The 21,475-nt window shown below is 40.5% G+C and overlaps 3 protein-coding genes across 17 annotated transcripts in view; 1 reads left to right on the top strand and 2 right to left on the bottom strand.

Annotated features, from left to right (window-relative positions):
- The first annotated feature begins 9,706 nt into the window (after positions 1–9,706).
- LOC125768044 (protein transport protein Sec31A) lies at positions 9,707–17,219 on the top strand. 5 transcript variants are annotated; one of them, XM_049435167.1, is made up of 11 exons: positions 9,707–9,866; positions 10,219–11,429; positions 11,500–11,743; positions 11,811–11,926; positions 12,191–12,241; positions 12,706–12,946; positions 13,016–14,400; positions 14,889–14,993; positions 16,027–16,488; positions 16,558–16,629; positions 16,691–17,219. In XM_049435167.1, exons 2-11 carry the CDS (start codon positions 10,236–10,238, stop codon positions 16,877–16,879), a joined length of 4,059 nt encoding a protein of 1,352 aa, XP_049291124.1. In that variant the 5' UTR covers positions 9,707–9,866; positions 10,219–10,235; the 3' UTR covers positions 16,880–17,219. The 5 variants fall into 5 exon arrangements, with proteins under 5 accessions (XP_049291124.1, XP_049291125.1, XP_049291127.1 ...); XM_049435168.1 differs by lacking the exon at positions 12,191–12,241 and having other exon boundaries at positions 9,708–9,866; XM_049435170.1 differs by lacking the exon at positions 14,889–14,993 and having other exon boundaries at positions 9,708–9,866.
- A 308-nt stretch (positions 17,220–17,527) lies between these two features.
- Positions 17,528–19,193, bottom strand: LOC125768066 (bcl-2-related ovarian killer protein-like). The gene is made up of 2 exons (XM_049435246.1): positions 18,859–19,193; positions 17,528–18,689 (listed from the first exon to the last, which is right to left on the bottom strand). Exons 1-2 carry the CDS (start codon positions 19,045–19,047, stop codon positions 18,063–18,065), a joined length of 816 nt encoding a protein of 271 aa, XP_049291203.1. The 5' UTR covers positions 19,048–19,193; the 3' UTR covers positions 17,528–18,062.
- A 604-nt stretch (positions 19,194–19,797) lies between these two features.
- LOC125768062 (bcl-2-related ovarian killer protein-like) overlaps positions 19,798–21,475 on the bottom strand; it is a 54,724-nt gene continuing 53,046 nt past the window's right edge. For all 11 annotated transcript variants that reach the window (XM_049435234.1, XM_049435240.1, XM_049435233.1 and 8 more), the window contains 3 exons: positions 20,405–20,975; positions 20,025–20,333; positions 19,798–19,957 (listed from right to left, as the gene is read on the bottom strand). In XM_049435234.1, coding sequence (XP_049291191.1) covers positions 19,805–19,957; positions 20,025–20,333; positions 20,405–20,975 — 1,033 coding nt within the window. In that variant the 3' untranslated portion in view covers positions 19,798–19,804. The remainder of the gene's footprint in view (positions 19,958–20,024; positions 20,334–20,404; positions 20,976–21,475) is intronic.

Below are 21,475 nucleotides of genomic sequence, written 5' to 3'. Positions count from 1 at the left end.
AATGTAGCCATTGTTGCCATCTATCGACCACAGGTTAAAGATTGGCGATCCGTTGGATACCGACCGAGTTATAGGCAAAAGTTGGTGCAAAAATGAGGAAAATTTTACATTTTCTCAAACAGGGTAGGGAACTTGGTTCCTCGAATAACTTCTGGCACAGACATCTGAGGGCAAGGCCGTCCAAGAAGAAAATGTAGCCATTATTGCTATCTATCGACCACAGTTTGAAGATTAACGATCCATTGGATACTGACCGAGTTATAGGCAAAAGTTGGTGCAAACATGAGTCTTATAAAATTTTGAAATTTTTATATTTTTTTCAATTTTTTCAGATTTTTTACTTTTTTTTAATTTTAAGCATTATTTGAGTGAAAAGAAACTCATTGCAACCAATTGGCATTAAAATAAATCAATTTAAATTTTTTTGCAAAATTTCTCAAAAAAATGGCAAGGGGTACCCCTTATGAAATTTTCGAGTTGAAAATTTTTTAAAATTTTTTTTCTGATTTTTTATTCTTTTTTAAATTTAAAGCACTATTTAAGTGAAAAGAAACTTATTGCAACAAAATTCGCATTAAAATATACCGCATTTTTCAATTTTGCTAAATTACTCAAAAATGAAGAAAATTTTACATTTTCTCAAACAGGGTAAGGAACTTGGTTCCTCGAATAACTTCTGGCACAGACATCTGAGGGCAAGGCCGTCCAAGAAGAAAATGTAGCCATTGTTACCATCTATCGGCCACAGGTTAAAGATTGGCGATCCATTGGATACCGACCGAGTTATAGGCAAAATTTGGTGCAAAAATGAGGAAAATTTTACATTTTCACAAACAGGGTAAGGAACTTGGTTCCTCGAATAACTTCTGGTACAGACACCTGAGGGCTTGGCCGTCCAAGAAGAAAATGTAGCCATTATTGCCATCTATCGACCACAGGTTAAAGATTGGCGATCCGTTGGATACCGACCGAGTTATAGGCAAAATTTGGTGCAAAAATGAGTCTTATGAAATTTTCAAATTTTTATATTTTTTCAATTTTTTGAGATTTTTTACTTTTTTTTAATTTTAAGCATTATTTGAGTGAAAAGAAACTCATTGCAACCAATTGGCATTAAAATAAATCAATTTAAATTTTTTTGCAAAATTTCTCAAAAAAATGGCAAGGGGTACCCCTTATGAAATTTTCGAGCTGAAAATTTTTTAAAATTTTTTTTCTGATTTTTTATTCTTTTTTAAATTTAAAGCACTATTTAAGTGAAAAGAAACTTATTGCAACAAAATTCGCATTAAAATATACCGCATTTTTCAATTTTGCTAAATTACTCAAAAATGAGGAAAATTTTACATTTTCTCAAACAGGGTAAGGAACTTGGTTCCTCGAATAACTTCTGGCACAGACATCTGAGGGCAAGGCCGTCCAAGAAGAAAATGTAGCCATTGTTACCATCTATCGGCCACAGGTTAAAGATTGGCGATCCATTGGATACCGACCGAGTTATAGGCAAAATTTGGTGCAAAAATGAAGAAAATTTTACATTTTCTCAAACAGAGTAGGGAACTTGGTTCCTCGAATAACTTCTGGCACAGACATCTGAGGGCAAGGCCGTCCAAGAAGAAAATGTAGCCATTATTGCTATCTATCGACCACAGGTTAAAGATTGGCGATCCGTTGGATACCGACCGAGTTATAGGCAAAAGTTGGTGCAAAAATGAGTCTTATGAAATTTTCAAATTTTTATATTTTTTTCAATTTTTTCAGATTTTTTACTATTTTTATAATTTTAAGCATTATTTGAGTGAAAAGAAACTCATTGCAACCAATTGGCATTAAAATAAATCAATTTAAATTTTTTTGCAAAATTTCTCAAAAAAATGGCAAGGGGTACCCCTTATGAAATTTTCGAGTTGAAAATTTTTTAAATTTTTTTTCTGATTTTTTATTCTTTTTTAAATTTAAAGCACTATTTAAGTGAAAAGAAACTTATTGCAACAAAATTCGCATTAAAATATACCGCATTTTTCAATTTTGCTAAATTACTCAAAAATGAGGAAAATTTTACATTTTCTCAAACAGGGTAAGGAACTTGGTTCCTCGAATAACTTCTGGCACAGACATCTGAAGGCAAGGCCGTCCAAGAAGAAAATGTAGCCATTGTTGCCATCTATCGACCACAGGTTAAAGATTGGCGATCCATTGGATACCGACCGAGTTATAGGCAAAATTTGGTGCAAAAATGAGGAAAATTTTACATTTTCTCAAACAGGGTAGGGAACTTGGTTCCTCGAATAACTTCTGGCACAGACATCTGAGGGCAAGGCCGTCCAAGAAGAAAATGTAGCCATTATTGCTATCTATCGACCACAGTTTGAAGATTAACGATCCATTGGATACTGACCGAGTTATAGGCAAAAGTTGGTGCAAACATGAGTCTTATAAAATTTTGAAATTTTTATATTTTTTTCAATTTTTTCAGATTTTTTACTTTTTTTTAATTTTAAGCATTATTTGAGTGAAAAGAAACTCATTGCAACCAATTGGCATTAAAATAAATCAATTTAAATTTTTTTGCAAAATTTCTCAAAAAAATGGCAAGGGGTACCCCTTATGAAATTTTCGAGTTGAAAATTTTTTAAAATTTTTTTTCTGATTTTTTATTCTTTTTTAAATTTAAAGCACTATTCAAGTGAAAAGAAACTTATTGCAACAAAATTCGCATTAAAATATACCGCATTTTTCAATTTTGCTAAATTACTCAAAAATGAGGAAAATTTTACATTTTCTCAAACAGGGTAAGGAACTTGGTTCCTCGAATAACTTCTGGCACAGACATCTGAGGGCAAGGCCGTCCAAGAAGAAAATGTAGCCATTGTTACCATCTATCGGCCACAGGTTAAAGATTGGCGATCCATTGGATACCGACCGAGTTATAGGCAAAATTTGGTGCAAAAATGAAGAAAATTTTACATTTTCTCAAACAGAGTAGGGAACTTGGTTCCTCGAATAACTTCTGGCACAGACATCTGAGGGCAAGGCCGTCCAAGAAGAAAATGTAGCCATTATTGCTATCTATCGACCACAGGTTAAAGATTGGCGATCCGTTGGATACCGACCGAGTTATAGGCAAAAGTTGGTGCAAAAATGAGTCTTATGAAATTTTCAAATTTTTATATTTTTTTCAATTTTTTCAGATTTTTTACTATTTTTATAATTTTAAGCATTATTTGAGTGAAAAGAAACTCATTGCAACCAATTGGCATTAAAATAAATCAATTTAAATTTTTTTGCAAAATTTCTCAAAAAAATGGCAAGGGGTACCCCTTATGAAATTTTCGAGTTGAAAATTTTTTTAAAATTTTTTTCTCATTTTTTATTCTTTTTTAAATTTAAAGCACTATTTAAGAAAAGAAACTTATTGCAACAAAATTCGCATTAAAATATACCACATTTTTCAATTTTGCTAAATTACTCAAAAATGAGGAAAATTTTACATTTTCTCAAAAAGGGTAAGGAACTTGGTTCCTCGAATAACTTCTGGCACAGACATCTGAGGGCAAGGCCGTCCAAGAAGAAAATGTAGCCATTGTTGCCATCTATCGACCACAGGTTAAAGATTGGCGATCCGTTGGATACCGACCGAGTTATAGGCAAAAGTTGGTGCAAAAATGAGGAAAATTTTACATTTTCTCAAACAGGGTAGGGAACTTGGTTCCTCGAATAACTTCTGGCACAGACATCTGAGGGCAAGGCCGTCCAAGAAGAAAATGTAGCCATTATTGCTATCTATCGACCACAGTTTGAAGATTAACGATCCATTGGATACTGACCGAGTTATAGGCAAAAGTTGGTGCAAACATGAGTCTTATAAAATTTTGAAATTTTTATATTTTTTTCAATTTTTTCAGATTTTTTACTTTTTTTTAATTTTAAGCATTATTTGAGTGAAAAGAAACTCATTGCAACCAATTGGCATTAAAATAAATCAATTTAAATTTTTTTGCAAAATTTCTCAAGAAAATGGCAAGGGGTACCCCTTATGAAATTTTCGAGTTGAAAATTTTTTAAAATTTTTTTTCTGATTTTTTATTCTTTTTTAAATTTAAAGCACTATTTAAGTGAAAAGAAACTTATTGCAACAAAATTCGCATTAAAATATACCGCATTTTTCAATTTTGCTAAATTACTCAAAAATGAAGAAAATTTTACATTTTCTCAAACAGGGTAAGGAACTTGGTTCCTCGAATAACTTCTGGCACAGACATCTGAGGGCAAGGCCGTCCAAGAAGAAAATGTAGCCATTGTTACCATCTATCGGCCACAGGTTAAAGATTGGCGATCCATTGGATACCGACCGAGTTATAGGCAAAATTTGGTGCAAAAATGAGGAAAATTTTACATTTTCACAAACAGGGTAAGGAACTTGGTTCCTCGAATAACTTCTGGTACAGACACCTGAGGGCTTGGCCGTCCAAGAAGAAAATGTAGCCATTATTGCCATCTATCGACCACAGGTTAAAGATTGGCGATCCGTTGGATACCGACCGAGTTATAGGCAAAATTTGGTGCAAAAATGAGTCTTATGAAATTTTCAAATTTTTATATTTTTTCAATTTTTTGAGATTTTTTACTTTTTTTTAATTTTAAGCATTATTTGAGTGAAAAGAAACTCATTGCAACCAATTGGCATTAAAATAAATCAATTTAAATTTTTTTGCAAAATTTCTCAAAAAAATGGCAAGGGGTACCCCTTATGAAATTTTCGAGCTGAAAATTTTTTAAAATTTTTTTTCTGATTTTTTATTCTTTTTTAAATTTAAAGCACTATTTAAGTGAAAAGAAACTTATTGCAACAAAATTCGCATTAAAATATACCGCATTTTTCAATTTTGCTAAATTACTCAAAAATGAGGAAAATTTTACATTTTCTCAAACAGGGTAAGGAACTTGGTTCCTCGAATAACTTCTGGCACAGACATCTGAGGGCAAGGCCGTCCAAGAAGAAAATGTAGCCATTGTTACCATCTATCGGCCACAGGTTAAAGATTGGCGATCCATTGGATACCGACCGAGTTATAGGCAAAATTTGGTGCAAAAATGAAGAAAATTTTACATTTTCTCAAACAGAGTAGGGAACTTGGTTCCTCGAATAACTTCTGGCACAGACATCTGAGGGCAAGGCCGTCCAAGAAGAAAATGTAGCCATTATTGCTATCTATCGACCACAGGTTAAAGATTGGCGATCCGTTGGATACCGACCGAGTTATAGGCAAAAGTTGGTGCAAAAATGAGTCTTATGAAATTTTCAAATTTTTATATTTTTTTCAATTTTTTCAGATTTTTTACTATTTTTATAATTTTAAGCATTATTTGAGTGAAAAGAAACTCATTGCAACCAATTGGCATTAAAATAAATCAATTTAAATTTTTTTGCAAAATTTCTCAAAAAAATGGCAAGGGGTACCCCTTATGAAATTTTCGAGTTGAAAATTTTTTTAAAATTTTTTTCTCATTTTTTATTCTTTTTTAAATTTAAAGCACTATTTAAGAAAAGAAACTTATTGCAACAAAATTCGCATTAAAATATACCGCATTTTTCAATTTTGCTAAATTACTCAAAAATGAGGAAAATTTTACATTTTCTCAAACAGGGTAAGGAACTTGGTTCCTCGAATAACTTCTGGCACAGACATCTGAAGGCAAGGCCGTCCAAGAAGAAAATGTAGCCATTGTTGCCATCTATCGACCACAGGTTAAAGATTGGCGATCCATTGGATACCGACCGAGTTATAGGCAAAATTTGGTGCAAAAATGAGGAAAATTTTACATTTTCTCAAACAGGGTAGGGAACTTGGTTCCTCGAATAACTTCTGGCACAGACATCTGAGGGCAAGGCCGTCCAAGAAGAAAATGTAGCCATTATTGCTATCTATCGACCACAGTTTGAAGATTAACGATCCATTGGATACTGACCGAGTTATAGGCAAAAGTTGGTGCAAACATGAGTCTTATAAAATTTTGAAATTTTTATATTTTTTTCAATTTTTTCAGATTTTTTACTATTTTTATAATTTTAAGCATTATTTGAGTGAAAAGAAACTCATTGCAACCAATTGGCATTAAAATAAATCAATTTAAATTTTTTTGCAAAATTTCTCAAAAAAATGGCAAGGGGTACCCCTTATGAAATTTTCGAGTTGAAAATTTTTTAAAATTTTTTTTCTGATTTTTTATTCTTTTTTAAATTTAAAGCACTATTTAAGTGAAAAGAAACTTATTGCAACAAAATTCGCAATAAAATATACCGCATTTTTCAATTTTGCTAAATTACTCAAAAATGAAGAAAATTTTACATTTTCTCAAACAGGGTAAGGAACTTGGTTCCTCGAATAACTTCTGGCACAGACATCTGAGGGCAAGGCCGTCCAGGAAGAAAATGTAGCTATTGTTACCATCTATCGGCCACAGGTTAAAGATTGGCGATCCATTGGATACCGACCGAGTTATAGGCAAAATTTGGTGCAAAAATGAGGAAAATTTTACATTTTCACAAACAGGGTAAGGAACTTGGTTCCTCGAATAACTTCTGGTACAGACACCTGAGGGCTTGGCCGTCCAAGAAGAAAATGTAGCCATTATTGCCATCTATCGACCACAGGTTAAAGATTGGCGATCCGTTGGATACCGACCGAGTTATAGGCAAAATTTGGTGCAAAAATGAGTCTTATGAAATTTTCAAATTTTTATATTTTTTCAATTTTTTGAGATTTTTTACTTTTTTTTAATTTTAAGCATTATTTGAGTGAAAAGAAACTCATTGCAACCAATTGGCATTAAAATAAATCAATTTAAATTTTTTTGCAAAATTTCTCAAAAAAATGGCAAGGGGTACCCCTTATGAAATTTTCGAGCTGAAAATTTTTTAAAATTTTTTTTCTGATTTTTTATTCTTTTTTAAATTTAAAGCACTATTTAAGTGAAAAGAAACTTATTGCAACAAAATTCGCATTAAAATATACCGCATTTTTCAATTTTGCTAAATTACTCAAAAATGAGGAAAATTTTACATTTTCTCAAACAGGGTAAGGAACTTGGTTCCTCGAATAACTTCTGGCACAGACATCTGAGGGCAAGGCCGTCCAAGAAGAAAATGTAGCCATTGTTACCATCTATCGGCCACAGGTTAAAGATTGGCGATCCATTGGATACCGACCGAGTTATAGGCAAAATTTGGTGCAAAAATGAGGAAAATTTTACATTTTCACAAACAGGGTAAGGAACTTGGTTCCTCGAATAACTTCTGGTACAGACACCTGAGGGCTTGGCCGTCCAAGAAGAAAATGTAGCCATTATTGCCATCTATCGACCACAGGTTAAAGATTGGCGATCCGTTGGATACCGACCGAGTTATAGGCAAAATTTGGTGCAAAAATAAGTCTTATGAAATTTTCAAATTTTTATATTTTTTCAATTTTTTGAGATTTTTTACTTTTTTTTAATTTTAAGCATTATTTGAGTGAAAAGAAACTCATTGCAACCAATTGGCATTAAAATAAATCAATTTAAATTTTTTTGCAAAATTTCTCAAAAAAATGGCAAGGGGTACCCCTTATGAAATTTTCGAGTTGAAAATTTTTTAAAATTTTTTTTCTGATTTTTTATTCTTTTTTAAATTTAAAGCACTATTTAAGTGAAAAGAAACTTATTGCAACAAAATTCGCATTAAAATATACCGCATTTTTCAATTTTGCTAAATTACTCAAAAATGAGGAAAATTTTACATTTTCTCAAACATGGTAAGGAACTTGCTTCCTCGAATAACTTCTGGCACAGACATCTGAGGGCAAGGCCGTCCAAGAAGAAAATGTAGCCATTGTTACCATCTATCGGCCACAGGTTAAAGATTGGCGATCCATTGGATACCGACCGAGTTATAGGCAAAATTTGGTGCAAAAATGAGGAAAATTTTACATTTTCACAAACAGGGTAAGGAACTTGGTTCCTCGAATAACTTCTGGTACAGACACCTGAGGGCTTGGCCGTCCAAGAAGAAAATGTAGCCATTATTGCCATCTATCGACCACAGGTTAAAGATTGGCGATCCATTGGATACCGACCGAGTTATAGGCAAAATTTGGTGCAAAAATGAGTCTTATGAAATTTTCAAATTTTTATATTTTTTCAATTTTTTCAGATTTTTTACTTTTTTTTAATTTTAAGCATTATTTGAGTGAAAAGAAACTCATTGCAACCAATTGGCATTAAAATAAATCAATTTAAATTTTTTTGCAAAATTTCTCAAAAAAATGGCAAGGGGTACCCCTTATGAAATTTTCGAGTTGAAAATTTTTTAAAATTTTTTTTCTGATTTTTTATTCTTTTTTAAATTTAAAGCACTATTTAAGTGAAAAGAAACTTATTGCAACAAAATTCGCATTAAAATATACCGCATTTTTCAATTTTGCTAAATTACTCAAAAATGAGGAAAATTTTACATTTTCTCAAACAGGGTAAGGAACTTGGTTCCTCGAATAACTTCTGGCACAGACATCTGAGGGCAAGGCCGTCCAAGAAGAAAATGTAGCCATTGTTGCCATCTATCGACCACAGGTTAAAGATTGGTGATCCATTGGATACCGACCGAGTTATAGGCAAAAGTTGGTGCAAAAATGAAGAAATTTTTACATTTTCTCAAACAGGTTAAGGAACTTGGTTCCTCAAATAACTTCTGGCACAGACATCTGAGGGCAAGGCCGTCCAAGAAGAAAATGTAGCCATTGGTACCATCTATCGACCACAGGTTAAAGATTGGCGATCCGTTGGATACCGACCGAGTTATAGGCAAAACTTGATGCAAAAATGAACCTTATGAAATTTTTCATGGTTCATGGTTGTTCATGGTCGTTCATGGTTGCTTTCGCCTGCGCTGCCGGCATGGTTTTGATAATCCATGCTGCTGCAATATGAAGGAGACGTTGGTTTTACTCTGGGAACGGATAGTTTTCAGTTAATAACTTACCAAATCGTATCAGTGTGGAAAACATCGGAAGCTCGTGTTCTCTGAAAGTTACAAAGAATTATTATTAATATTATCATAAACCTAATGTGGAAAACGAACATAAGAACCAATAAAATTGAAATAGATCTGTTTGGGACAAACTGTTTTGGCTCGATGCGTGTTTGCGTTCGCAAACGCGACAATTGCTAAGCATGTAGTGACGGGGTCACTGTCACAATATTTGTAAACAACCCAGATACATTTTTCGAGGAATACTTTCGTTCAGTTTCGGCCGCACTGAAGGGTTTCCCTGCGTTGAAGCGTTTCCCTCGACTGTCAAATTATGTTCTGTCATTGCACAACGGGCTGGCCCTATGAAAATATTGTAAATTGTTGTACTAGTTTTCAGCATGATTTAATTATTTGCGTAGCTTAAGTGAGTCCAAATACATCACAAAAATGTTAAATAAGTATTACAAACTATCGATTTACTGATGCTTGCTCAACTTTGCGTTCAACTATAAGGAAATTTAATACTAAATTAATTTTGTGTTTTGTTTACCTCTCTATAGCTTAACACAAAAAGGTCTATAACTTTACTGTGTGTAATAGAAATCACTGTTTGCTAATTTTATAAAATGAAAAATAGTTTCATTGTCTCGTAAAAATTTAGTTTAAGCAATATTAAGCTATTAAAATGTCATCGTAATGATCGTTCCGCCTTAACCTTGGTGCGCGGGTGACGTGTATTATTTTGCCGCAAAGAACATTTCGGAAAATCGGTATCTGTTCTGTGGGTGGGATTGCAAATCGGCCGAAAAGGGTCGTAATTCGTTTGTGAATTGGTGTTTTAGTATTTAATTGTGTGGAGGTAAGCGGAAGCTTTAAGTGGAGATAGAAGATTGCCTGTGATCCGTGAATTTGACTAGTTTTCAATGCCTTGTTTATTGAACCGTAGTGCAATGTTTTCGTTTCCTATTCGGCCAACTCATCAATTTCCACACTACACAGAACTTGCTGTGTTCTGATCTATCAGCTGCATATTACAGCAGTTATGCAGCTGTTTGGATTTACTTAACGTTGAAACGAAATGTTTGGAAGCATCTCACTTCATGCCCTAATTCTAACTCCGTTGACGAGAACTTTTGCTAAAGTTCATTGAACTTCCCGTGTTCCAGTTTCCATATCTGAGTGGTATTAATTAAAGTTGTTTCTCTCTGCAGTTCATTAGCAAACTACGATGAAGGTGAAGGAGTTGCAAAAGATGGTGAATGTGGCATGGTCGCCAGCTCAGCAGGTCCCGATCATGCTGGCCGCGGGTACGGCAGCCCAGCAGCTGGATGCTTCCTTCAGCACGGCGGCTTCCCTCGAACTGTACTCGATTAATCTGGCCGATCCAAGCTATGATTTAGAGCTGAAGGGCAGTCAACCGAGCACACACCGTTTTCACAAGCTGCTCTGGTCACCGTTGGCCGGTACAGCCGGTGAGCCGGGCACAGCACCTAGCGGTCTCATTACCGGTGGTTGCGAGAGTGGTGTGCTGCAGGTGTACAACGTGGCACAGTTGTTGGCTGGGCAGAACGCACTCGTGGCACAGCAGGAAAAGCACCAGGGTGCGGTCCGGAGTCTCGATTACAACCCGTTCCAGCACAATCTGGTGGCCAGTGGGGCATCCGAGTCGGAAATTTTCATCTGGGATCTCAACAACACGGCCGTCCCGATGAGCCCCGGTGCGAAGGTGACACCGCACGAGGACGTGCAAGGGCTCGCATGGAACCGGCAGGTGCAGCACATTCTTGCCTCGGTATTCCCGTCCCGGTGTGTGATTTGGGATCTACGAAAGAATGAACCGATTATCAAGTTAAGTGATACGCAGTCTCGGATCCGTTGGCGAGTTGCCCAGTGGCATCCGGAGGTGGCAACGCAGCTGTGGCTGGCCAGCGAGGAAGATCAATCGCCGACGGTACAGCTGTGGGATTTGCGGTACGCTACAGCACCAGCTAAAAGCTTCCAGATTCACAACCGAGGCGTGCTGGGATTGACCTGGTGCCCGAAGGATCACGATTTGGTAGCATCGTGCGGAAAGGACAATCGGATTATCTGCTGGAACCAAAACACGGAGGATCCGAACGGTGAGGTGCTATCGGAGCTGGCCACAACGAACCAGTGGAACTTTGATGTCTCATGGTGCCCACGGAATCCGGCCCTCATAGCTGGCTCGAGCTTTGACGGGAATGTGACGATCTACTCGATCCACGGTGGTGTGCATCAGCAGGTGCAAACGAGCAACAAGATCGCCGACTCCTTCCCGGGAATGGAAAACATTGGCCACGAACCGTCCCAGTCGGTTCCGGTACAATCGCACGGGGCAGTTAGCAATGATCTGAAGCGTCCTGCGCGCTGGATGCGTAGGCCTTCTGGAGCGTGCTTTGGGGTGAGCAATTTGAATACATACCGTAACGTCTAACAATTATCTTACTAAACGTTGTCCGACACATTTGCAGTTCGGCGGCAAGTTAGTTACCTTCAACGGGAACAGCCGCACTGTTACGGTGAATCAGGTCATTACCGATCCGGAACTAATGGAACGATCGAACCAACTCGAACGGGTGTTAAATGAGGGCAATTTCGTCGAATACTGTCGCCAGAAAGCCGATCAAACGACCGATCAGCATTCCACCTTCATGTGGTACTTCTTGAAGGCAAACTTTGAAAACGATCCCCACGCCGAAATGCTTAACCTGCTCGGTAGGATTTGGAAAACGAGAACCTTATTCCTAAACTAAACTAACTTTCATATTCCTTTTTTGTGCAGGATATCAATCGGAGGATATGGCCAACAAGTTTAAGAAGTACGTCGTCGAGGGACCGAAGAATGATGATACGAATGCGGTCGATGGACTCAGCGATCAGATGGCCGGATTAAGTCGGGTAAGTGTACCCCGTACAATAGTTTCGTCATTCTGTGCCCAGTTTGCTCTTACATTTCATTTGTTTATTACGAAATTACGGTAGTGCGCATGTGGCTACGGTGATTTGGAGCTTTTGGGGGTTTTTTGTTTTGGTATCTGAAATATCGCTTGTTCACGGCAACATTAACGCAAATCACTACTGTTTTCTTTAACTGCCACTGCCAATTGCTTGCTCGACCGGGCGTACGTTAATGTGCGTGTGTATGTGTATGTGTGTGTCTAGAATAATTCAACCGAAACGGAAACCAGTACGGACGAAAGTACTGATCTATCGGTAAGCTACTATTGCCATTGCCCTACATTGAAGTGTTTTAGTTTTCGGTGCCACACCTTCAACGACAAACATTTAGTTGTTTTTTTTTAAATTGAACTACTTATGATAGTTTTTGTTGTTGTGTTTTTCATTTGTTTTGCATTGCTGCTTAATTTTGCTATTAATTTAAAGCAGCTCATGTTTTTAATTTTCTTTTTGTGCTAGTTATTTTATGTATAATTTCTTGAAAAAGTGTTACTATTTTTTTACACTGTAATAAACAAAAAGTCACATACGAATGTGAATGAGTTTGAATAGCTTTAGCTGAACTTAAAAATTTATGTGAATCAGTAAAAGTTCTAGTGAATATTGGCTTGCATGGCCAGGCAAGGCAAGCAAAAGATAACTATGATTGTAGAGTAAAGTTGTGTTTACAATTCTCTAAATAAATCGTATGAATAATACGCTTCATTTCCCACCATTAGATCACGGATAACAATGCAGTGTTTGATGCGATCGCCGCCGGTGGCAAACAGTCCGATTCAGAGAAAACTTCCACCGAAAAACAGAATGGTACGGGGGGTGAAATTCCGTACAAAATACGAACCGGTCAGGATAAGGAAGGGTTGATCTGTGAGGCACTGCTCACCGGAAATCTTGAGGCAGCGATCGAGTTGTGCATGCAGACCGGCAAGACGAGCGAAGCTTTGATACTGGCCATGAACAGTGAGTAACGTGGGAAGCATTTCTTGTAGAATAATTCTCATCCTGATTTGTTTTTTTTTTTCTTTAAAGGTGGTTCCGATTTGTTGGCCAAGGTGCAATATCGCTATCTGCACGACAATGAAAACTATCTGTCGAATCTGATCTCTGCGCTAGTGTTGTGCGACTGGACGGGTGTCGTGACGCAGTGTACGATCGATTCGTGGAAGGAAGCGCTAGTGGCGGCCATTACACACTGTAAGCACCAGATGCCATTGCTTTGCGAGCGTTTGGGTGAGCGTCTGCAAAGGGAAGCCGGTAGCAATGTGGAACTGGCTCGGAATGCAATTTTGTGCTACATTTGTGCCGGAAGTACCGAACGCTTGGTGGAGGCGTGGCCACTGTCCAAGGGCACACAGCCGACTGGAGGCGATATGGCAGGAGAGGAAGAACTCGATAAAAATAATAACAACAATCGGGACCTTCAGGAATTGGTGGAGGTGTCCATGCTGCTGCAAAAGGCACTGGAGAAACAGGGACGTTCGACACCGGCCGTTGGCAAGTTGGCTGATCTGTTGTCCCAGTATGCGAGCTTACTGGCCGCCCAAGGATCGCTTTCATCTGCGTTAACCTATTTGGGTAACTCAACCGATCCAGAGATGGAGGAGTTGCGCGAGCGTCTTTACTATGCACTGGGACACAAAACGTACGCGCCGGTCGGTACTTCAAGGTCCCAGTACGCATCCCAGCAGCAACCACCATTCAATCCGATGTTCCCCACGATCGGCCAGGCTGCTAAGATGAAGTCATACGGGCAATCCGTGCCATCGGTTCCGGTTCCAACGCTCAACACTGCTTCCACTATGCCCCAACAACCCAGTTGGTCGACCTCTCCCTTCCAACAGCCACCGATGGGAATGGCACCGGTAGCGAATACGGTTGCTCCTCCACCATTAGCCGCAAAACCGCCGGTGGGGCCACCTCCGGTTGCAACCAACAACGATCTTTCGCAACCACCGCGCCCATCGAGTGTTAGTTCCCAATCGGGCGGAAGCACCCTGGGTCGGGCTAAGTACGTTCTGGACCCATCGGTTACATCCGGTTCGAACTATGGACAACAAAGCTCGAACTTCTACAACCCCATGGCCTATCAGCAGCAGCAGCAGCCAAACGTACCGGTGGGTGGAGTCATTAACCAGCCGCCCCAGCAGCAACCGAGCTTCTACAATCCGTCGAGTGCAGCGGGACAGACAAACAATTTCAAACCGTTCACTCCGGCACCGCTTGTGCAATCGTCACCATACATTCCCGGCATTTCTCCGCTGGATGTAACGCAGCAACAGCAGCAGTCCGGTATGGGGTATCCACCACCGCCACCACAGGCTGCCGCACCACCGATGGCGAATGTTCAACGGAATCCAACGCCACCGCCTGGCTGGAATGATCCACCGGCACTAAAATCCAACAGCAGACCGCAAGTAAGTGAAAAGGCAAATGAATTTGTACGGATGTACAGAGGACCAAATAAGCAGACTAAACTTTTAAACTAGATTAGCAGTCCCTTTACCCATTACCCATCAGTTTCTAACACTTGTCGCTCCACGCTGTCGAAGGTGCACTGTGTCATTAGGAAACTATTTCCATTCTTTCTTTTCTATTCATCTTTCCTATGCACTTACATCTATTGTATCTTTCTTTTTCTTGTGTTTTACTATTTCTTCCCTATCTTTAATTTTCTTTATCACTTACCATATGCCTTCACTTTGCTTAAATGTTTGTTTTCTTTCTTTTGTGTGTAAATTTCGTCTATGATGTCTTCATTTGTGCCGCAATTCTTCTTATCTGCCGTACTCTTTTCTATACCTTTTTCTCTGTCTCTCTCTCTATTTTTGTGTATCTGTGTCTCTTTATCGTACGTTTGGGGGTTTTGTGGACGGCACGGTCTAATCTGTACGATGTGTCGTAGTATTGCGAACAGTACGAAATGTCCGCCGTCCATGCAGGCACCCGACGATGGCGCCGCATAATCGATGCACACTCGAACGATCATTCGAATCGCTCTTCGCCACAGGTTAGCGAATGTCTGATCTTTGTTGCGTTTTGTTGGTTTTACGTTTTCGTTCTCTGGTTTCTTTTATCGTTTTCATTTTGTCTCAATTTTCTTAACTCAATTTCCCTATTTCATATACGGTTTCATTCGTTACTTTTGTTATGACACGAATTACAAACTTGAATGACAGTTTGAATGAATTCTTGCTCAATTTTGTTTTCGTTTTTACAAATTTACTGAATATTCTACCAAGATATTCCTTACAGTTTGTTGAATATATAAAATGCTTGTTGTTTATTGTGTTATTTGTTTCGAGCTTTCTAACTTAAACTTTTTTATACTTGTTTACATACTTTATATTTCGATAAAACATTAGAAGGCCCCTACCAATTGGTCGAGCAAGTTTCACCGAACAACTCGTACCATCCCTAGCATATTTTCTACGTCTGCATAGCATTTGGTCGACCAAGTGGTGTACGCTTTCTAGTGTAATAACTTTTTGATTTTTAAACTCTTTTCTACCCCTTAAAAATAAAAAATCGTCCTTCAAAACACGCTTGATACAATGTTTTAAGTGAAATTATTGGAGATTTACTTGGTAAAGGATCGTGAACAAACGATTCTTTAATTTCATTGGCATTGTTAAACATTCAATTACTGTTTGTGATTCTTTTTCATATACAAACTTACTTACTTAACTATTTTCAAAGTATGCTTATGTTAGTTTTATTATAACTTTTAAATTTTTCACACTGATTTAATTGAGGACTAATAAGGCGGTTTAGCTTTTTTGTGCATTAGTCTCCCAACTGCTTCCCCTTTCCTGTCTTTAGTCAGCCTTTTGTCGTTTCGCACTGTTTACAAAAAAAACCTAAGTAGTGTTTAGTGCAGTGCTATAATTCGGCTTGCCGTTCGATAGGAACCGATCGTTTCCATTTATTCCTAGTATGGAAGGCTTTTGCTAATGCTTTTTTGCTTTTTTCTCCCATTCGATGTGTCTGCGTGTGTTTTTTTTTCCTTCTCCGATCTCCTCTAAAATATGTTCCCCAAGCAGCCGAAAGTGGAATCGAATGTTATGGCGCCGATTACGTCACCTCTTCCGGCTGGTTTGGCACCGTCGAACGGATACCCGGACCCGAACAGTAACTACATGCAGGGAAACACCGGCCAGCAGTCTTACATGGCGCCACAACCAACGATGTATAATCCGACGATGAGCGGTCCCACATCGAACGCAGCCGGACTTCCACCACAGTCGAACACGATCAATTATCAAAACTTCCAGCAAACGCTACCATCTACGTATCAACAGACCGGTCCGGTACCGGGACAGGGTGGCATGTTCTATCCGGGTCAGCAAGCGGTCGGACAACCGATGGATGGTGCGCAACCGGCCATGCAGCCGGCGGCACCGGAACCACCGAAGCAGAAGCCACCACTACCAGAGCAGTACGTGTTTATGCAGACAGTATTCGAGGAGCTGAAGAAGCAGTGTGTAGCATCGGCGGGAAATCCGGTAAGAAGGAAACACCAATTGGAAGGTACTTTACAATACTCAAATACGCGATTATATATTTATTGATAGCAAACGAAACGAAAGCTGGAAGATGTCTCGAAAAGGCTAGAAATGTTGTACGATTTATTGCGAGAGAATAGGGTAAGTGCGAACAAAAAAGCTGTAAAACAAGAATAGCAATTCTCATCCCTTTGCATTGCAGCTCTCGCAAAACACACTTAACTCATTGAATCAGCTGGTGGCCCTGATACAGGCGGGCGATTACGCTAACGGTATTGGGCTCCACACGCAGATGGTATCCGGACCGGACTTTTCCCAGATTGCAAGCTTCATGCCGGGCATTAAGGTGTTACTGCAGTCCGCAATGCAATTGCAGGTGTACCTACGATAAGCTGGTGGGACAGGTTTAGGAGCTGCATTTGTTTCGTGCGCACGGAAGGGTCGTGTTTAATTGTTCGATAAATGTCAACACTAGAAAAGGCCATCGATGTGTGCGTACACTAGCGTTTAAATGGTGACGATCGTAGCACATCAAGGCGTTAAATCTGATGATCGAGTTTGTATGGGAAGAAGTTGTTGGTTCGTATACGGGGCAGATTCGTTCATGGTAAATGATAGGAAAAGATAAGTAAGTGTATAATCCCGTGCTACTGTTTAGTTTTTGATAACGAAATGAATAAACCTATCTATTTACATCGCTATGGTTTATGATATAGCTACCGACACTATAATTCGTACCGATTTATCTTGTTTGCTCACCGTCACCGAAACTGAGAAAGGCGCGCTGCCATTGTGTGAAGTAAAGCGTCACGCTCGCTAGACAATTTAGCGGCATTTTAGCGACCCGCTAGAAGTTGTGTGCTGGTTGTCGCCGTTAATTACAATCGTTTGGGATGATAATATCGAGCACGAAACAATTAGTAACAGCACAAATTAGATGTAATTGGCGCTAACAAACCAGATTACATGATGATTTGTATTACCGGGGTTTTCTTTCATTCAGGCACGCTTGACGCTTAATAACAAACGAAAACATATGTAACAATCACTGCTTTCACGTTAGACGTTTAGCAGTAAACCAATAGTTTTTGTATATTTATTGCATTTTACGCCCTTCGTGCGTACATACGTGTATATAGCCTACAGATTGTATATATGGGAGATATTGCTCACAAGCTCAGACGACAACAAAACAAATTATAATGGGGAGAAAACACAATGCGAATTAAATAGGAAACAGTGGCGTACATACATACATAAAAAAACTAAGCATAACTAAAACTAAACAAACTTTAACATATTTGCACGCACACCTTTGATCTCCCCGGTTCCCTATTTGGCCTTGCTTGGCATATGTGTTTTCATTATTTCTTCCCGCTTTAGCTATTATTATATTTAGTATTCCAGTCGTCCAATACGCCTAAGGCGGAAGATTCTAAAGAGATTTCACAGAGCGAAGGTTCGTCCTGCTAGGGAAGGATAGAAATGTTAGCGCGGAATGATGCAAGTAGTAGCGATAGTGTCAGGTTTTGTTCTGTCTAAAACAAACATTAAAGCATAGAGGGATGAAGCTGCTAGTTGGATGCAGATCGGTTCGGTTCGAAGTAGCTGCTACCGATCATCCGTAGGAACAGTGAGACGACGTAGATCACGACGAGCGTCACGGCGGTGAGGCTTAACCAGCCGGTGACGGAAATTTCCGGCTGGGGAGGATGTACGTGATCCTGCAAACCAAGCCATCCGCCCCGTTCTACCAACCATCCGCTCAGATCCTCCTCGATCACGTCCGCGGTGCCCTCGATCAGCTGTTGCATGTAGTCTGCATGATCTTGCCGCACACAGTCGACGGCCAGTCCGCCGGCGATGGCAAACAATGAGATCACCTTGCCCCAGGTAATGCCACTCTTGAACAGATCCTTCGCCACTACGTGCAGCAGATAGCCGACCGTGTCCGGTTCGGTTAGCTCACCCCACGGTTCGTTCGAGATCTGTCGGCTCACGTTGGTGTAGAGCCGGGGATGCATCCGTTCCAGCTCCTCGCCCATTCCGTTCAGTATGGGGAGTGCTTCCCGTACCACTACACCACCACCCACCGCCGAACAGTGCTCCATCGAGTTGCGCAATCGCTGCAGGATCTTCCGGTTGAGCAGGCCGGATCGTTTTAACCGTGCGCGTATGTACTCACCGCAAAGACATTTCCCCTGCAAAGAGAAGCAAACAGTCAAAACACGACCGCCGAGTGTGGTGCATGAGTAATGAGGGCGCGGGCTAACACATTCGCGGTGATTAACACCTTCAGACCTCGCTTCGTGCGCAAACAACCTTGAAAGGGCGCCGTGATGGCGCACCACCACACAGCTGTGCGCTCACCTGATTGATAACGTCCTGGCTGGTGGTGAGATGATGAATGGGGCTCCGTTTATTCGACCATCCGACCACGGACGCACTGCTACCGACCGATGCGGACCCGATCGCGGAAGCAGCTGCAACGGCTGCGGCCACTATCGGTGACCGAGGGGACGCCTGATGTTGCAATCCTGTCGAGGAAGTGGACGACATCTCTATCGCACACACGCACACGCGCTATAGCTCAGGAAGATGCTGGACAACAACAACAACAGCAACGGCGATCCCAATCGGACATCCCGTGATTGTGAACTACACGCACGCGCTCGGTGTAGGAGGAATGCTCCACCAACTTGCTGGAAAAACAACAAGTAGAACACTAATCGCTGGTGAGTAAGTTGTGTACCGGTTTCAAACGAAAACAACACTCGCTAAAGGTTACCTTCTAGGGCAACAAAAAAGCTAACGAGAACTGTTTGGCGACTGGCAGGAATTGTGTACACAATCGCCGATAATCGTTCACTTGATCGAGTGTCTGAAAAAAGGTTGGACCATCAGACCCCTGTTGGAAAGTTGTTTATTTCCTCGGTCTCAGAAAAACGTATTGCGTACCATCGGTGTAAGTAGACTCTCCTGCAGCCGCTGTTTCATTGTAAATATTTTATTTTACTGTAAAAAGGACGAACTTTCGAGAAAATAATTTGAAAATATTTTCTATTCGTTTCCGACAAACGATCCAACAACGTGTCGGATGTTTTGCTCGTTTGACGTTTCGATGCTGCGTTTGTGTGCAAGTCTGTTGCTTGTTTGCAAGGGCGTTGTTCCCAGGGAACAGAATGTGTATGCAAGATCACCTCGACAGCGAGCTAGCAGTCAGTGGTTATTAAGGCATTAGCAATCGTAACCCAGCAAGGAATGGGGAACTTTTTTCTCAAAACGAAAACTGATAGCCGAAACCGTATATTCGAAATTAAGAGAATATATTTGGAAATAAATATAAGCCTAGCGTCTTTAATAGAAAGACGATCATAAATAGTCCTATCACACAGCTTGCTCCTACTAGACACCGTACTGTAAAGGTGATCTCTTCCTGCGGCGGTCGCACCTTGTTCGCTAAACCGATCTGTAAAGAAATTTTCACAAGTTTCTTCAAATTACCATCCTCTGCAAGTTTTCGTGATCTGCCTTACCCATCCACCATTTTCCGAGATCCATGTAACAAGCTCGTCTTCGATCACATCTGCAACACCCTCGACCAGCTTGGGCAGATAGTCTGGATGTCCCTGTCGGACACAGTCAACTGAAAGGCCTCCGGCAATGGCAAACAGTGACACCACCTTGCCCCACGTAATGTCCACCTTGAAGAGATCCCGTGCAATGGCACTCAGTAGTACGGGAGCCGTCTCGGGGGTTTTTAGCTCACCGCGTCCAAAGCGAGTCAACTGTCGTGCAATACCGTTGTAGATGCGTGGATACATCCTCTCTAGTTCCTCGCCAACCTAGGGAAATGGATATAAGGGTGTTCCTCCTGAGCCTGAGGTGCCTTAATGGTAACACTTTAAAGACTTACACTTAATAAGGCTGGGAATACTTCTCGCACGACATGGATCGAAGGTGTGCCGACGATGCTTCGGATGCGCTGCAGCCCTAGCTTTCGATTAAAAACGCCAGAACGCTTTAATCGACAACGGATGTACTGGCCACACAAACACTTGCCCTGTGTGATGATGTCCTGGGAGGGTAGTACCGGTTGCTTCCAGCCGATCGTACTCGAGAGTTTCCGTGTCACGACGTCACTCACGTTGCTGAGACGTCTCCGTGCGGAAAGGGCGGTACTGGAAGCGGATAGGGATGCACCCCCGCCCATTCCATCGCGGTGGCCGATCTCAGGAAATCCTAACAGTGCGGTCGAGTGAAGATTGGCGGGGAAGCTAAACTTTCGGCGTGTCAGAATCGGTGCACTCAGTCGATCCATCGAGGGAAGATTAGGTGTGAGGGAACCACCCCGTTCTCCATTGCCGAGACGACTTCCCGTTGTCACTGCAAGGTTGTCACTGCTAAGGGATAACCGTCCCGGTACCAGCCCGGTCCCATTATTAGCGGGATGTTCCACCTTTAGCAAACCGCTAGACATGACGTCACTATTGGAGGGGAAGCAAAGCAAGAAATAACACATCGAGTTGATTAAATGATTGAAGTGAAAAAGAAGGACCTATCAAAGCATGCCAAACACGTGACACCGAACCCGGATCTTCGCAAAAGGGCCGCTTTTAGACAGGATCACGTCAAGCAGAAGTGTGATGGAAAGAATGGTACTAGACAACAACAAAAAAAACCAAGATACACATCTCATCGACAGCTTGTCGATTGATTGATCAGAGAAGAGATTCTCATAGTATCGAAAAAAAAGGAATATGACGAACACGCGCCCCTGCTTTACCTTATTTGACACCTGAACAGAGCATACATGTGAGGAGAGCATGGAAAAAAACTGATCTCCCTTCGTTTGGGGAGTGTCATCGAGGTGAAGTTTATGTGCCGACATAACATAATCACAGAGTCATCGCGAGGGAGAGAGAAGGAGAGAGAGATGGGGATGGATATAAACCTTCCACCGGAGACCCTTGTTGAGCGAGTTCTC

The sequence above is a fragment of the Anopheles funestus genome, chromosome 3RL, assembly GCF_943734845.2.
Source record: "Anopheles funestus chromosome 3RL, idAnoFuneDA-416_04, whole genome shotgun sequence".
In the NCBI taxonomy this organism is placed as follows: Eukaryota; Metazoa; Arthropoda; class Insecta; order Diptera; family Culicidae; genus Anopheles; species Anopheles funestus.
This window is presented reverse-complemented; position numbering and strand designations above follow the sequence as displayed.

Excerpts from the sequence above, each read along its gene's own strand:
- LOC125768044 (XM_049435167.1), top strand. The coding sequence starts at position 10,236 with ATGAAGGTGAAGGAGTTGCAAAAGATGGTGAATGTGGCATGGTCGCCA. Across the intron at positions 14,401-14,888 it reads AATCCAACAGCAGACCGCAA|TATTGCGAACAGTACGAAAT; the intron begins GTAAGTGAAAAG and ends GATGTGTCGTAG. Across the intron at positions 16,489-16,557 it reads TAGCATCGGCGGGAAATCCG|CAAACGAAACGAAAGCTGGA; the intron begins GTAAGAAGGAAA and ends ATTTATTGATAG.
- LOC125768066 (XM_049435246.1), bottom strand. The coding sequence starts at position 19,047 with ATGTCGTCCACTTCCTCGACAGGATTGCAACATCAGGCGTCCCCTCGG. Across the intron at positions 18,690-18,858 it reads GCCAGGACGTTATCAATCAG|GGGAAATGTCTTTGCGGTGA; the intron begins GTGAGCGCACAG and ends TTCTCTTTGCAG.